The following is a 15441-nucleotide window of genomic DNA, read 5'->3' as shown; positions in this document are numbered from 1 at the left end:
GCGAATATAAACATTCCAAAGCATCTTTCAAACGCTTTCCAGCACAATTTCACAAAGTCCAACAGTACTGAATCTACAATATCAACTGAATCCATAGAATAAGGCACAATTTAAAGTTAGATTGATGCTTAGAATAGCCTGGTCAGTGCTTTGATTTAGTCTTTTCTTGTCATAAGAATAATGAAAGGATCTTTCTGGATTTTTTCTTTAACCATCAAGTGCATTATTTAACTTCTGCTCAGGATCAGATTTTCCCATACACAGGGTTTCTGAAGTGTATAATTTAATATATATATAATATCTGTTTGTGTTAAAACACATTTAAATGAGTCACATTCAATCTGACACAAGGCTTTTACATAGTGTGCGTCATCTCAAATGTCTTTAAAGACCTTCTAAATGTAAAACACTTCACAATCAAAGTTTGCACATTTCTCAGTGTCATTGGAAAATAATGCTCTTTCCCCAGTGCAAGCAATTTTGAATGGGCTAACAAGAGGTGAATGAAATAAGATCTCTCTGCTTTCACTCGTTAAGGTTTTATTCACGTACCTGTCTGAGGACTCACTGCAGTGATCCTTGGAGTATCTGACTGGGAGTACACAAAGCGCAGAGCAGGGTAGCTGACCGAGAGGACTTGAATATTCACTATGGTGTTCCCTTCATTGTTTGCTGGTGTCGTGCACCGGACTTCACTGGGCTCCACGCTAATGAGCCGGCAGGGAGAGCCCCCTACTGTAACAGAGGTGTTGCCAGCGGAGAACCCGTTGCCTCTGATGAATAACGTGGTGCCACCCAGAATGCTGCCGGAGCTGGGTGAGAGGGCAGCCTCTGCCACGCTGCGTAGAGTGACACTTCCTGTGGCAAGACCTTTGCTCAGGACCACAACCTTCAGGGAATAAGAACCAGCCGGCAACGGCCCGATGGAACAGGTGATGTTCGTGTCGGCGACGTCACTCGCCGCAAACGGGGCGCTCCCGATGAGCACCACCACATCCTCGGCCTGGCTCCCGAAGCCCGATCCTTGGATCGTCAGCGTCGTTGAGCTGCCGTTGATGCTGTCCGGCGAGACGCTGGAAACGGAGGGCACGGAGGAAGAGGAGTACTCAAAGGCGCAGCGGGAATGGCAGGAGGCGGAGACTCCGAGCACGGACACCTGCACGGCCCCCGTGCGGGCGGTAGAGGGAGAGGTGTCGCAGGTGATGGCCGTGTAGTTCACCGACACCACTGAGCAGGGCACGCTGGCTACAGACACCATGACGCTATTGGCTGAGCCCGAGAAGCCCGATCCTAGTATGGTCACTCTCGTTCGTCCTGTGGTGGCTCCAGCCTCCGGGCTGATGGAGTCGATGACTGGCAGGAAAACGAAGCGACGGCCGAACTCGTTCACGACGGAGTTGATGGCGGTGCCCAGATTGTTGACCCTAACGGACACCAGCTGTGCCACACCTACAGGCATGGCATTCTCTGGGTCAAGACTGCACATGATTTCTGTTGTTGTGCTATTGATAACACTGCAGGGATGTCCACCGATGGTCACCTTTAAGAATACCACAAGCCCTCATATTTAAACAAAGCCGCAACAAATGTTTCATTACGTGAAAACATATACCACGCTAACTAAACTACATGTATACCAAAGGTAACGAACGTTAAATTTAAGAAAAGCTTCTTCACCAGTAATGCTTATCTTACCATTGATTTTCTAAATGTATCAGTCAATGAACCATGACATAATGCTAAAGAAAAAAGATTTGATACTCCATGCGTCAAAATGAATAGTGTAGCTTTTCAAAATTGTGTTAATTGCTGTTGTTACAGCAGAATTAACATTTATTTAATAACCAATGTTAAACCTAAAATGCGTAATTGACTTGTGATAACTTATACTATAAGAAAGTACTGCGTTTATGAGACGCAAGTTACCTTACGTACTGTAAGTTGCGTTACGAGAGAGGGGAATTAAAGCCTACAAGTTTTAGAAAGCCTACTTTGCTTCTACAGACATCTGAACAACGTACTTTTCTTTAAGTGTAAGTTTAAGTGTTAACAAAGTAACCCAAATGTCTAACCTCATTCGCACAACTGGTGTTGCTGAACCCTAGTCCTTGTATGCTTATGACAGTGTAGACGGTCCCGCTGGGTGGTGAGATAGCAGTGATGGCAGGAGAATAACAGTCTGAGAGCAGGAATGAGAAAGCTTCTCCAGATGCACCTGGGTTAAGGTCATAAGAGCAGTTTGGAGTCGTGGTTATGCAGTCCGTCACTGACCTTCTTGAACGCTGTGCAGCTGCAAAAGACAGTAAGCAAAACTAGGTCTGTGAAAATGACACTACAAGAGCCATGTAATATCTGTATATGTCAACATATCTTCTGAAAACTTGTATATGACTTTACATTAGAAAGTATGGTATTTTGAAAAATACATCCACATGACTTACTGTTCCATGTCTCCTTAAAGGCAAGAATATCATGATGGAACATTATTTATTTTTTTGAATTCACATTCAGAGAGCTGCAATATTAGATGCTTTTTGTAGAGTTAGTACAGATGTAACAAAGCACCTGGCATAAAAGAAAGTGCATGAACAAACACCTTCCCATAGCTCTATGTTGGGTTTGTGCCTCAAACAGAGTGCGGTGCAAGGACATACTGTGGGAAAATATGGCAATTTCGATGCAAATTGAGCCGTTTTAACTTTTCAGCGCTCCGTATTAGAATAACATATCACTCAAAACAAGACCTGAAAACTCTATCCAATTAAAAGCTCTAGAGCCCTAGAGCTCATATGCCGTGGAAAACAAACAAACCAAATTTCAGTGGTTTTAGAATCTTCCATCCCTACACTTCTCTTATTTCTTGTATGGTAGAAATATACAGAAACTGACGTCTGTCACTTGAAGCTGAAGCATCAAAAGTAGTGCAATGTTCCCAAGAGTCTTGTCTATCTTAGTAGCCCAGCAATGCATCATTACCTTGCTTGTCCCAAACTGTGTTTACTGATAGTTCTACCTCAACGGCAGAGGATGCATTCGGCAAAGCTTCGGACGTAATCTGGGATAGTCTGGCTTAATCCATTCTTTTAAAAAAAAGTTTGGTCGAAAAATAACATAAAAGATCAGTAACCTGGTGTGTATTTTGCTTCAATTCCCCCCACAGAGAGGTAAAAGCGGACACTTTTGGCTTCAATAGGTTTGACTGTCACCACTCCTTGCATGAATCTGCTGTTTCGGTCATCTACAAAGCCACTGCTGTAGTAGTAGATCCCAGCCACCGTGAAACGATACCTGAAAAATCCTGACAAGAAAATAAGTATTTTTTTATGTATGTAATGGTTTATATATTAAAATCCCAAATCCCCATCCTTCTTCACCTGGATGAGCTGGAGCAAACAACCACTTGTGTACCTTCCCAACTTGCCTCTGTTGATCTCTTTGAATACTGAACACGCTTCATTTTTTAAACTGCATTCACTGGGGAAAAATACTTGGTTTAAATTTTTTTGGGGGGTGTTAGGCCTCCCAGCAATATGCCACACAATCATGCGATAGATTACTATTCTGTCATTTATCTAAAAGCAAGCTATTACCTGGTCATAAGAAGGAACCAAGCTCTTTTATCGTTCTTTTTCTTGGCATCATTTTTATTGCTATTATTATTGGTAGGTTGGCTGATGGATTCACTGGGATATCAATTGCTATTGATCCCACCTAAATTCTATGGAGTGTTAATACAATTCCAAGCCTGTGAATAGGCGTCGTGTCCTACCTGAAGCAGTTTTTGCGTTTCCACTGATGAAACCAGTGCCATCATAGTTCGTGCTACTGGGCGTGGAGACACTGAATACTCTGTATCCAAGCCCTTTGACTAAAGAAGGGGCCCGCCAGCTCCACTGTACTGTGTCTCCAACATACACATCCAGAGAAGATGGGCTCCAGGCATATCCAACCCCATAGTCTAAAAGAAAAGTGAAGTAAATTCATGAACTCATACGAGACAATGGTCAGAGAAGCACCTCTTTAAATATGGATTTCCCAAAGACTCCAAGGAATATCTGAATCTGATATCACATCTCACTTCCGGGAGGTGCCTAATTCCAATACCTGAGCTCCACCATGAAACGGATATTGTGGGCCATTATCTGATGTGAAAGCGGGAACAGGTTTAAATTAAAAAGGGACATACTGTAATTAAAATATGTGGGTACGTGAAACCTTGGAGCATGCAGGGAATGACTTCATGGAAATAAAGTCTTAACATTTAAACAGAAAGGCAAAATCGTGAAAAGCACGATGTCCTCTTTCTATTTTCACAGATGCAAATCCTGTTGACTACTAAGGAAAAGGTTGCAATACAACTCTACCTGGGTGGGAACCAAGATTGGTTACAGTGTAGCTACTTTCATTTGCTTGGGTGATGCATTCCAGGTGGTGCTCCGATGCAGAAGTCACTTTGCATGTGATGTTTCCTGCACATTTGAACAAATTGATGAACAGTCAGAAGGAACTGGTAAAAAGAACACTTTTCGAAACTTTGTGCTGTTTCTCCACAATGGGAAGGAAAAAGGGAGATGCTTTATAGTAAGTTGAGAGCAGGCTCAGGCACTGAACAAATGTCGTAAAGCTCTTCAATGATGTTCCCTAAGCTTTTTCTGGTGCAAGAAATATAATGTGTTGTTATGTACCGTACAGAAAACAAATGATCTAAACTGTTTTGTTTTTGATTCACAGTAATGAGGCACCAACATGCTCTTTACATCACTTCATAAATTTGAAATACAGGTCTGGCGGGTCTATATTTTAGACCATGTTAAAAACCTGCTCACAGCAGCAAACACAGGAAAGAGCAGTCTTACCCATAGAGATCTGGATGTCATCTGTCACAGGACTGAAACCTGAGCCAGTCACTGTGACTTTTGTGCCCCCATAAAGAGAGCCATGCAATGGAGAGACCTCGGTAACCTTCAAGACGTATTCTATAGAAGCATTCACTCCATCACTGTAACATAAAAAAACATAAAGAGAAAAAAATGTTTAGAAACCAGTTTGGCGTGTTTAAGAAGCATGACATTGCAGGTCAATTAATTTCAATGATTAACTTCTTCTTCGCATTTTCCCACTTATGTGGGGTCTGCTTGTTTGCACCGCTTTTTCCACTTTGTACGGTCTAAAAAAAATAAATTCAATGATTAACGTTTGTCATTAATGTATTGACCAGCACTGGGTGTATGGACGTACTGTGAAAGTCACAGGCTAGTAGTGCAAGTGGACACCACTGGAAGCAATATAAGCTCATTCTCTGCAACACATCATTTATACAACCAGGTATCAAGCCCTGTATTATGGAATTCCATACCATTCACCTGATATAGTCTAGACAAGCATGTGCCTGCTGGATTAGACAGTCCTGCCCAAAGCATCACTCTCAAACTTCCCCATTAAGCTGCCTGTTATACAGAATGTTTATCATTTTTCATTTTGTAGCTTTGGATATCTGTGCCACACTTGCTTACATCCTTAAGGGCGGTCTGCACTAAACAGTGATTCAATGTTGCAACATACTGATGACAAAAAAGAATTGTTCTCTTCTTGATCAGCAGGGCAGTTGTCTCTTTCTGCATTTGATTTTCACCTGGCTTCTGATTTTCATTCAACAGCTTAATTCACCTCCTAACCTGTGCAACAACCAGCTCTCACTGATGAGGCTTAACTATCTATACTGCGACTCCATGAAGTTCGCCTCTCTAAAAAAAGCACAGACACTGAAACCCACTGCATGTGTTTGTGCTCTCTTTGTACTGGTTTGAGTAACTGAAATTAGTGTCTGAGGTGCTTTCTTTCCGAGGTATAGCTCCCTTTTTTTCCGGGGTGTCACGTGGCTCTTCGTCACCATTGTAAGGGGGACTGAGTAACATCACATCCCGTCAAAAAAGAAGACGCTATATCTTGGGAACGAAAGCAGAACAAATCGTACTTTTTAACGCAGTAGCACAAACAGAACACAAGTGCATGGGATTTATTGTTTGTGCTGTTTGAAGGTGGGGCCACCTTCACAGAGCTATGATCAGTGTATTTCGGACAATACCTTACCTCACACTGGCATAACCCCAGTTTCCAACTTGCACATAAATATTATATATCCCAGGTGGATGCCTTGGTAGAGAACAGGTGATGTTGTCAGAAGTCCATTCAAGTATTTTGCATTCCTTATCTCCAATAAAGACAGAACTGCCGTTTGCGTCATCCTGGAAATTGATCCCCATAATGGAAAGACTTGCATTTCCTAAAAATAAAATACAAAACATATAATGAAACATTTAATCATTTGCCTATACCATATATCACAGAAATTCCCCCCAAAATCACCATTTTCACTTCTTGCGAACATTTTAATTAATTAACTAAATCGTTTTGGGCTTCAACAGAGATGATTTCTGATGGAACTGGTTCACATATTCAAACATCTCAAAGATACTGACAAGGTTATCCCTAAAGACTTCAAAATCAGCAAACCAATATGAACAGGTGTACCCAAATAAGGAGGAGTGCATTTAAAATTGAGATCATAAGTCACTTTTTGACCAAAGGGTGAAACAAGCTACCCAGTTATGTAGTCAAAGCCGATACCATCAATTATTTGAATAAGCAGCTCTATAAGATCCTTGGATCAATTAACAATGAGCATCAAAATAAGCTGCATGGGCCAAACACCCTCTTCTTCTTGAAACCTTTCTATGATCTTTTCACTACAGTATGTAGGACAAAGTTACCACTTTTAATCAGAATTAATCACTCATATTAAGAGCAAAAATGCCATTAGTACTCACATTGCCTGTACACGACGTTTTGCTGAATAAGACGTTTCAGGGAAATAGCAGTCTAGACCAAGGCCCTGTTCAGGTTTCACAACAACTAACCTCTTTGATTTATTGTCCTACAGATCATGCCATTTACATAAGAGAAAAAAACAGCTGTGCTGCTGAGATAATACACAGCACCTGCTACATACTTCCCATGTATAAATGTTAATATACTGTAGAAGGATGGTGGAACCATTTCCTCTGAGCAAAAAGCCAGACAAAATGCCGTAACAAGTTATAGCAAAAACGATAAAAACAAATCACCAAAACAAATTACTTCAACCTGCAAAAGAACCCTTGAGAAGATAAAGTCTTCATTTGTAATATGATTTTGAAGTAACTATGAAGAAAGCCCACTAAGTTTTCTCTTAGAATTTTATGTTATTCCCGTAATGCAGACGTGTTCAGTATTTACTGTATGAACTGTCTATTAAACCTGTGTATGAGAATGACAGCAAATTAACATATCATATTCCCTCTCACCACATGGCCAGAATGCATCTATTATAGTTTGTGTTTGTGGTTGCCATGAGACAAATAGACAATAAGGCAATTGTTTTTGGAGTCTGTAATGACCATTTGCAAAGAAAGAACATGTGCGTACACAATATGGGCTGTAAGGCTCAGCTCTTCTCAAAGGTTCCTTCTAAGAGCCTACAGTTAAATAATAAACAAGAGGAATAGGGGTTTGCTCCCCTCAGGCCAAACACAATAACTCTGATTCTTCTCACTCTGCTCTTGAAACAATGGTGTCTTTCGAGAATAAGAACCATGGATCACTTACTCTAGCTACTAAACAAGCTACGAAGGCTGAATAGAATCTTCTCCCTTCTAACATTTCTGAAGTTCTTCTAGCATGTTGAGTCATTGACTCAAAGCCCCACGACAACGGCACAGCGTGAAACTATGAGATGCCATTCAACCCAGACTGAGTTTTTAGCAGCCTGCTAATTGATGGACCCCCATCAGATTTCCACCAAATTATTGAGATGGTGTCATGAATTACATATTATTTCCATCTCGTGCAAAAGAGCATGAATCTGTCATGTCAGATAAATCCCTAAGGCTTCAATGGATTTTGATTTCGAACATCGGTTTGGCACTGTTCCAGCACGATATCACAAGTTGGCACGGGATTGTCAGTGTAAGTAATGTCCTTATGCTTCCCATTAAGTTTCTGAACGTTTTCCACATGGGCTTGTGTTCTGTATTTAGTGTTAACCAGCTGAAACAGATGTATTATTCAACTGTGGGTTAAATGACATGAAACATAATATCCTGACAAGCATAATTAAGCATGAGGAAGTCTTCTATGTGGCTTGATATAGTTTAAAACAAATATTAAGCACAGTGGTGCCAAAATGAAGGCCTACCAGTGAAACAAACACAAATAATGTCCTTAAGCAATACTTTACTGGTCTGATCAGTATAGCTAGTGTATACATTAATGAACTTACCCATTACATTGGTGGTCTGCAAACTTAAATCTGTAATTGAAGGTGTCAGAAACTCATCGTAGTTGAAGGGATCACTGGCTGATGCATTTATTTCATTAGTTTTGAAAAGCACAGTGACGTTACCAGGTGTTCCCTGTGGTTAAAGTATTTGGAGTTAACTTCAATTTAAGACATGGACCAGACCTATGCTCTCTATACTTACAAAGTTATTACAAAATGTTGAATGCTGATAAAGTACACAGTTCTAGAAGTCCTGGAAGGTTAATATAAAGTAGAGATCACAAGCTTTCACAGCTAGTAGTATTCAAGTCAGAATATTCTGGAAAATCTTTCTCTCTTCTGTTTTCCTTATCAGTTGTAATGGATTCTGAAAATCCAACCCATGTCACTTTCAGACTTTTGTCACTAGACCATACAGAGATTAAAATAAGACAGAACTGTTGTTTTGTATCTCTAATATGATGGCTACATATTTTTTTATTGAAAACTACATTTAATTCTCCAACACCTGGTGATCATGTTTGACTTTATGATTTAGGATAATTTTAATTGGAAATGATTAAATGTATCTCAGAAATCTATACTTACAGGTGGTGTTCTACACTTCACTTCATCCAAGGACACATATATGACAGAACAAGCGCTGGAGCCAATCAGAACCTGTGTCGCATTGCTGAATCCATATCCTGACACTGTGAGCACAGTTCCTCCTGATAAATAAAAATGCCACTGGTAGTCAAAAGAAGGTGCATAAAAATTGAACTGATCACAGTTCCTAGGTAGAGCAGATCATTAATATTCCAAGCCTAAATAGAATTTGGACTTCTTCATTTTACCAGCATTAAAAAAAAAATGTTTCCGCCTATTTGCTACAAAACAGGTTTTTATCATTTTCAGCCAAAGTACATTTATTCTTCAGATTTCACTGAGAAATGTATAGGAACTACAGGTTTTTAGATGCTCTACTCTGGCAAAGGACATCAATGTCATCAGAAAGGACAAGAACATTCAGAAAGCAAACTCTGCCCTGCCTAGCAGTTGTATGAAGAATGAACAGGCCAGCTCCAGAAAAGCTCATATTGGAAATACATTTACCTGCAACACTGCCAGCAAGAGGTGAGTAGTTAAAGATCCCCATGTTAACGGTGAAATTAAACACAGCACCTCCAGTGTTTTGAGTGAAACCCAGTTTTACAAAGCTGACATAGACTTGGTAGGTGCCAGCACTTGCATTTCCAACTTTACAGGTGATGCTGGTGCCTGCGACACAGAAACAAACATTACTGAAGGGAGAAAAAAGGAGTGGAAGAGAAATTTGACATCTATTTTTCAGATGGAGTTTTTATATCGTAAAATAAACAGTCTTGAACAAAAAGACACACCAGCACAGCTACATCTCAGTTCAGAACATTATATACAGCATGTGTATATGCTAGAAATCCATTCACTATGGCAAAAGAAAATATATCAGCTGCGTTATTTTCTGTGATAACATTTTAGTTGAATAATTTTCACACCAAATGGTTCAATTTCATCAGACCTCTGCATGTGGAAAACAAACAGCAATTTTCATCAATAGACTGTTGCTTGCTTGGGATCTCCCAGAGTTCACAGTGTTGACCTCCAGGATGGGGCACTGAACATCGCCTACTGAAACAGAAGCGTTTTCACTGGCGAAGCCAGAGCCTGTGATTGTCAGGACTGTCCCCTGAGCATACGATCCTGAAAGAAACAGAACTTTGTCTTTGAGAATGTATTTGTGCATTGCTATGTAATACGGCATAAATTCGTATTGCAAACTGTCCTAGCCACCTTCTACCACTTGCTTAAAGACAGATCTGTTTGATTTGGACTGGCAGTCGGCCCCTTTATATTGCAAATGCAGCGGAATCACCTTGTGTTGGGCTGATCCCTGAAACAACGGGAGTCTTTGCGGAGGTCCACTGAAACCCACAGTTGCCAGTGCACTTTGACATGATGCCATTGATGTAAACCTGGACCTGCAAGAGGGTTACAGAAAGGCTTTCAGCATCCTTAATAATTTCCTATCTTATGTGCAAAGTGCATTCGACTTGTGAGATGTATATAAAATGCACAGAGCATTTACTGAACTTTATTAGCAGAATTACCACCCCATTTAGCTGACACCCTTGTCAAGGGTTACCTCATGCAACCAATACTACAATAAGTAGATAAAATACAGAATAAGTAAAAGAATAGAAAATGCAAGAAGGTAGCATGGTGGCGCAGCAGTTAGTATTGCTGCTTTGCAACACCTGGATTCAATTCCTGAAAAATATCAAGCTTTTTATTTTACACAACATTCTGGTTTAAAAACAATTTCCATTGAAGTAGTTCCATACAATTTCATATTGTGGGAAAATATGGGGGCACGTCACACTTTTTTCAAAGTTTTTCTTTTTACAGTATCTGTTACATTCTAAGGTTCACTATACAGTATTCCATTATATTTCTGTGACATACCTGTGGCTTGGTCTCAGGCACATGCAGAAAATCACCCAAAATGCTGCTTTTAAAAGTCCCTCCTTCTTGTTCAACGTAAGAGTTTATTCTGCAGGTTATCCCATCGATACATGAGCTGTTAATCTGTTTGGAGGAGCAGGAAGGACTAACATTTATACAAATGTAAAAATACCGTACACTCTGGCACATTTCATTCCTATGGAGAACAGTCACCTTGCACTAGTTCATGGAATATTAATAATCATATTAAGAATAACGTAAGAAATGTAAGAAATTATTATTTTTTCTGACAAAACACCTTTAAAATGTCGAAACACCTGTCTACACACATGTAAAATAATATAATCCAGTGTATAATATTTTGATAATAGATTGGATGGGAATGCAGTCAATTGCAAGGTGTGCAATTGACTGCATTAATTAATGTTTTATCATTTACAGATTTTGTAAATCCTGAGCCACACATATTACAGTACACTGTTACAGAATGGTATAGCTGAACTGGTCAGCTCAAACCATTAGTGAAAAACAAATATTTACAATGTCCATTGACCTATGAAAACCTAAACTGTTGAACCAGTTTTCCACAGGAAAAAAAGGACTAAAGCACAATTTGCAGATTTATATACTGTATATAGAAAAAAATATTTGTTGTTCTCAAATTAAAAGCCTGTGTTTCTTCAATGCAGATTTTACTCTGATATATATCTTGACCTTATGTCTTAATTTCGGGCAATTCCACAGCCCAGGTCAGCCACCCTAGCCTTCACTCACACAGAATACATTCTTCCAGGGTACTGGCCTCTGAACTTAAGCGTCATTGGTTCCACTCCAAATGAAAAGGGTATTTTTCAAAAACTGACTCATGCCTTTAAATAAGGTTTAAATGAAAAAAACTAAATCTATAAGAGGCCACCTTCATTATGAGAACAATCTACTACAGTTGCCTATGGGACTGGAACTGACTAGCCAGGGAGAACAGAACAGATTCAGAGCTTAAAAGAAAGTTGTTTCCTCATCTGCCTCTAATGAGTAAACCATTTTCCTGAATTTGTGTCTCTAGTCTGTGTGTACGCAACAGGTTATTCCACAAACAACCCTAACCCTGGTGCCTGTACAGCCCTAACCCTGGTGCCTGTAGAGCCCTAACCCTTGTGCCTGTAGAGCCCTAACCCTCGTGCCTGTAGAGCCCTAACGCTCGTGCCTGTAGAGCCCTAATGCTCGTGCCTGTACAGCCCTAACACTCGTGCCTGCAGAGCCCTAACGCTCGTGCCTGTAGAGCCCTAACGCTCGTGCCTGTACAGCCCTAACGCTCGTGCCTGTAGAGCCCTAACCCTCGTGCCTGTAGACCCCTAACGCTCATGCCTGTACAGCCCTAACCCTGGTGCCTGTAGAGCCCTAACGCTCGTGCCTGTAGAGCCCTAACCCTCGTGCCTGTATAGCCCTAACGCTCGTGCCTGTACAGCCCTAACGCTCGTGCCTGCAGAGCCCTAACGCTCGTGCCTGTACAGCCCTAACGCTCGTGCCTGTAGAGCCCTAACGCTCGTGCCTGTACAGCATAGACAAAGAGTCACCAGGAGTCAACATTCCCCTCAGAAAAGAGTATGAACCTGAATGAGTGGCTGGTCTCCGGGGTTGGAGACCCAGACCACTCTCCATCCATATCCTCGGCAGTCTCCCCATCGGCTGACACGGATTTGCCCCATCTCTGGAATGCCCTGCAACGCATACTGCAGGTCCGACTCTGACACGTCCACTGGCAGGCCTGGCGTGGTTTAAGAGAAAACATGCATTGTACTTCATTTTCCAGTTGCCTGATCCTCATTTCTAAATAATTTAGTCCATACAATAATAAATAAGTAATTAACATAAGCACTACAGATGACTAAACCATATGTCCCAAATATTCATATATAATAGAAACTGACTCAATATTTATCCCCCATTCTTTATTTCTAGATCTTTTATTTAAATAAAAACATATTTAAATATTTCTTGTCCTGAACTCTTTGTTGATGATGCTTTTTTTGTTGGATTGTTGTGTTGGACTTGGCTGCCAAACAAATTTCCCCCTTTGAGACAAGAAAGCTTGAATTGAATTGAAATATTAGTGGGTATTTTCTTTCGCAGGAGTTTAATTAGTACTGCGGTATCCTGAGGAGTAGAGATGCAGTCAGATGTGGCATTACCTCTTGACGCAAAAGGAGAAGATAGGAGAGATGACAGGAAATGACATTCCACCACTTCTCCCTAAGCAGCTCCTACTGCAACAAGGGCTGGAGGTCAGGAGAATAGGGTGAAAAAGGAAGAGAAACACAGGTGTGTGCTGTGATCTACAGGAGCCCCAGAAAAACCACACCCTGAGGAACCTGAGGGAGGTCTGACAGAAGTGTGGCAGCTAAAAAGAGAAGAAAGACAAGTGAGAAACAACTTCAGGAGGACAACCAACATCAGGGAAAGGGGAATGTGAGGCAGCAGAAACAGTAAAGGGGAGAGAAGGTCCAAAAAGACAGTTTTGTGCTATTTCGGGGGGAAAAAAAACAATGAATTTTGTGTTTGGGCAGATTAGCTGCGTATTTGCATTTAGAGAGAGAGTCAGAGAGAGAGTCAAGAAGTTGCGCCAACTGACGTTTGGTAGCCTTTGGTTGTCAGCACTTCTTACTTCACTTCTGTGAAATAGCTTAATACAGTAAAGCAATGTGTTTAGGTGCTGTGTGCTTTGAATAATCTTCGTCCTGCGTCCAGATATCCCACTGCCCCACGTATCACTGCATACTCAGCAACAGTCTTTTAGCCATATGATTGATTTTTATAATTATAATTGCTTGCAATTATGCTTGTATCAGATGCATTGTACATTGGATACTGTACAAGGCAAGCTTAAAGCACCAGAAGCCTCACTACAACGCAGATCGGCTGCAAACGTGGGAAACTGCCACACCAGATTCATCAACGGGGAATCAAGTGGGTTCGCAAGATTTGCTACAACATGATATCCCCCTCTCGCTATACTGGGGTATTGGTGTAAAAATAGTGGTCCGGGGGAAGAGTACCAGCTACTGGTCCACCGACGCCACATACAGCAGTACGCAGGTTTTCCCTAGAGGCCTTTTATCCAAGTACTGACCAGGCACACACACTGCTGATATGTGCGAAGGATTTCAGGAATATTTTGGTGTGTTAAATTGTTGGAATACACTGCATTGCTGGACACACTGCCTGAAAAACAGGTACCTCGCAAGGTAAGTGCTAGCATCACATTTGTCTGCCTTGAAAGCAGGCTACTGGGATTTATTTACCTTTAATCTGCTTCCCGGAGAACTCCACATCAAAGGTGCCCGACACTGGAGGGCTGGCCCTCTGCGTTCTTGTCACCTGGATGCCTACCCCTTCTGTCCAGCTGGGGCCTCCATACATGACTCCTTCGTCACTGCTGTTTGAAACCGCCTGTTAAGGACCAAAACATTTCAGAATGGCTTTACTTGCGTCACCTGGCTTGATCCTTTTTCAACAGGCTCTTTTAATTCGATTTCCTTAGCCTTTTCTTTTTCAACATTTTTCAGTCAATTGCTAGTAAAATATTAGTTCTGGTGTCAATTTGTTGTTTTCCCATGCAAAAGTTTGTATACGGGATATTATCTCTACTACACACCCACCTGTGCAAATGCAATACGCATGAGAGGAAAGTCATATCCGCAGCTGTAAGGGGTCACTGTAACTTCATATCTCCACTGTGAAGCGTCTAATTTCTGGATTTTGTTCACCATGATTTCCTGTACAAAAACACCTCTGCTTGCCAAGGCTGGGGGTCTTCTCAGTGTAATAACATCTGTTTAAAATAAACGATCCAAACAAGGATTCTCTTAATAATTAGACGTACTGTATAGTATCGCATTAACACATTACGATTTCATTGCGTGTATTTAAATGAAATGTCTTAAAATTCATGCACAATTACAATTTTTAGTTTCCCAGCTATATAGTCAGGACTGTTACATTTTGACAGATTTTTCTGTCAGATTCTGAACTGGTGAATATTCTGAAGGCTCCGTTTTAAAGGGCGTGGTAACTGCAGTGCTTGAAGAATACAGTCCAGTAGCTTAACCCGAGAGAAAAAAAGGTCAGGAAGTTTTAGTAAATTTCACCAATTTAAAACTTGACACAGGTGCTGGTGATTTAAAGTCACCAGAAAACAATCACAAACCCTGTGATAGGGGTTAATGGTCCTTCTGGAAAGACTGACGATATTATGGATGTTGTCATTTTTTACTGAGGTTAATTGATACTTCTGTCTTTCAGATGTACAGGCCCTTATTTCATTGTACCTCCAAAGATACAAAGTACAAAGTCAAAAGAGAGTTCAGTTTGGTTAGACAAAGTGCGAGTTCAGGTAATAATTATTTTAAAAATATACCATTATTGTTTTCTGTTGTGGGCATTCTTCCAATGTAAACAACATCCACATAGAAATCTTGGTTTGGTGTTGCCTTGTACAGTAGCAGTGACTGTAGCATATAGTTAGTCCCAGGGAATGATTTTTGCAAGGCAGAAAGCAAATCAACACACGTGTACTGCCAGCTATGAATTGTCAAAGAAAAAACAAATTTCATTTAAATGATACGTCAATAAAATCTTGAAAA

The 15441-nt window shown here is 40.8% G+C and overlaps 1 protein-coding gene across 1 annotated transcript in view; it reads right to left on the bottom strand.

Annotated features, from left to right (window-relative positions):
- The window catches only part of pkhd1l1.1 (PKHD1 like 1, tandem duplicate 1), a 64792-nt gene that overhangs the window by 34714 nt on the left and 14637 nt on the right, over nt 1-15441 (bottom strand). The window contains exons 23-39 of the mRNA XM_088601921.1: nt 15216-15379; nt 14458-14630; nt 14101-14248; nt 12412-12566; nt 10802-10924; nt 10212-10317; nt 9932-10039; nt 9413-9577; nt 8906-9027; nt 8318-8450; nt 6091-6283; nt 4857-4999; nt 4365-4469; nt 3770-3958; nt 3128-3298; nt 2073-2290; nt 553-1540 (exon numbers count right to left, since the gene is read on the bottom strand). Coding sequence (XP_088458047.1) covers nt 553-1540; nt 2073-2290; nt 3128-3298; nt 3770-3958; nt 4365-4469; nt 4857-4999; nt 6091-6283; nt 8318-8450; nt 8906-9027; nt 9413-9577; nt 9932-10039; nt 10212-10317; nt 10802-10924; nt 12412-12566; nt 14101-14248; nt 14458-14630; nt 15216-15379 — 3404 coding nt within the window. The remainder of the gene's footprint in view (nt 1-552; nt 1541-2072; nt 2291-3127; nt 3299-3769; nt 3959-4364; nt 4470-4856; nt 5000-6090; nt 6284-8317; nt 8451-8905; nt 9028-9412; nt 9578-9931; nt 10040-10211; nt 10318-10801; nt 10925-12411; nt 12567-14100; nt 14249-14457; nt 14631-15215; nt 15380-15441) is intronic.

The sequence above is a fragment of the Lepisosteus platostomus genome, chromosome 12 (assembly GCF_059453375.1).
Source record: "Lepisosteus platostomus isolate fLepPlt1 chromosome 12, fLepPlt1.hap1, whole genome shotgun sequence".
Lineage (NCBI taxonomy): Eukaryota > Metazoa > Chordata > Actinopteri > Semionotiformes > Lepisosteidae > Lepisosteus > Lepisosteus platostomus.
This window is presented reverse-complemented; position numbering and strand designations above follow the sequence as displayed.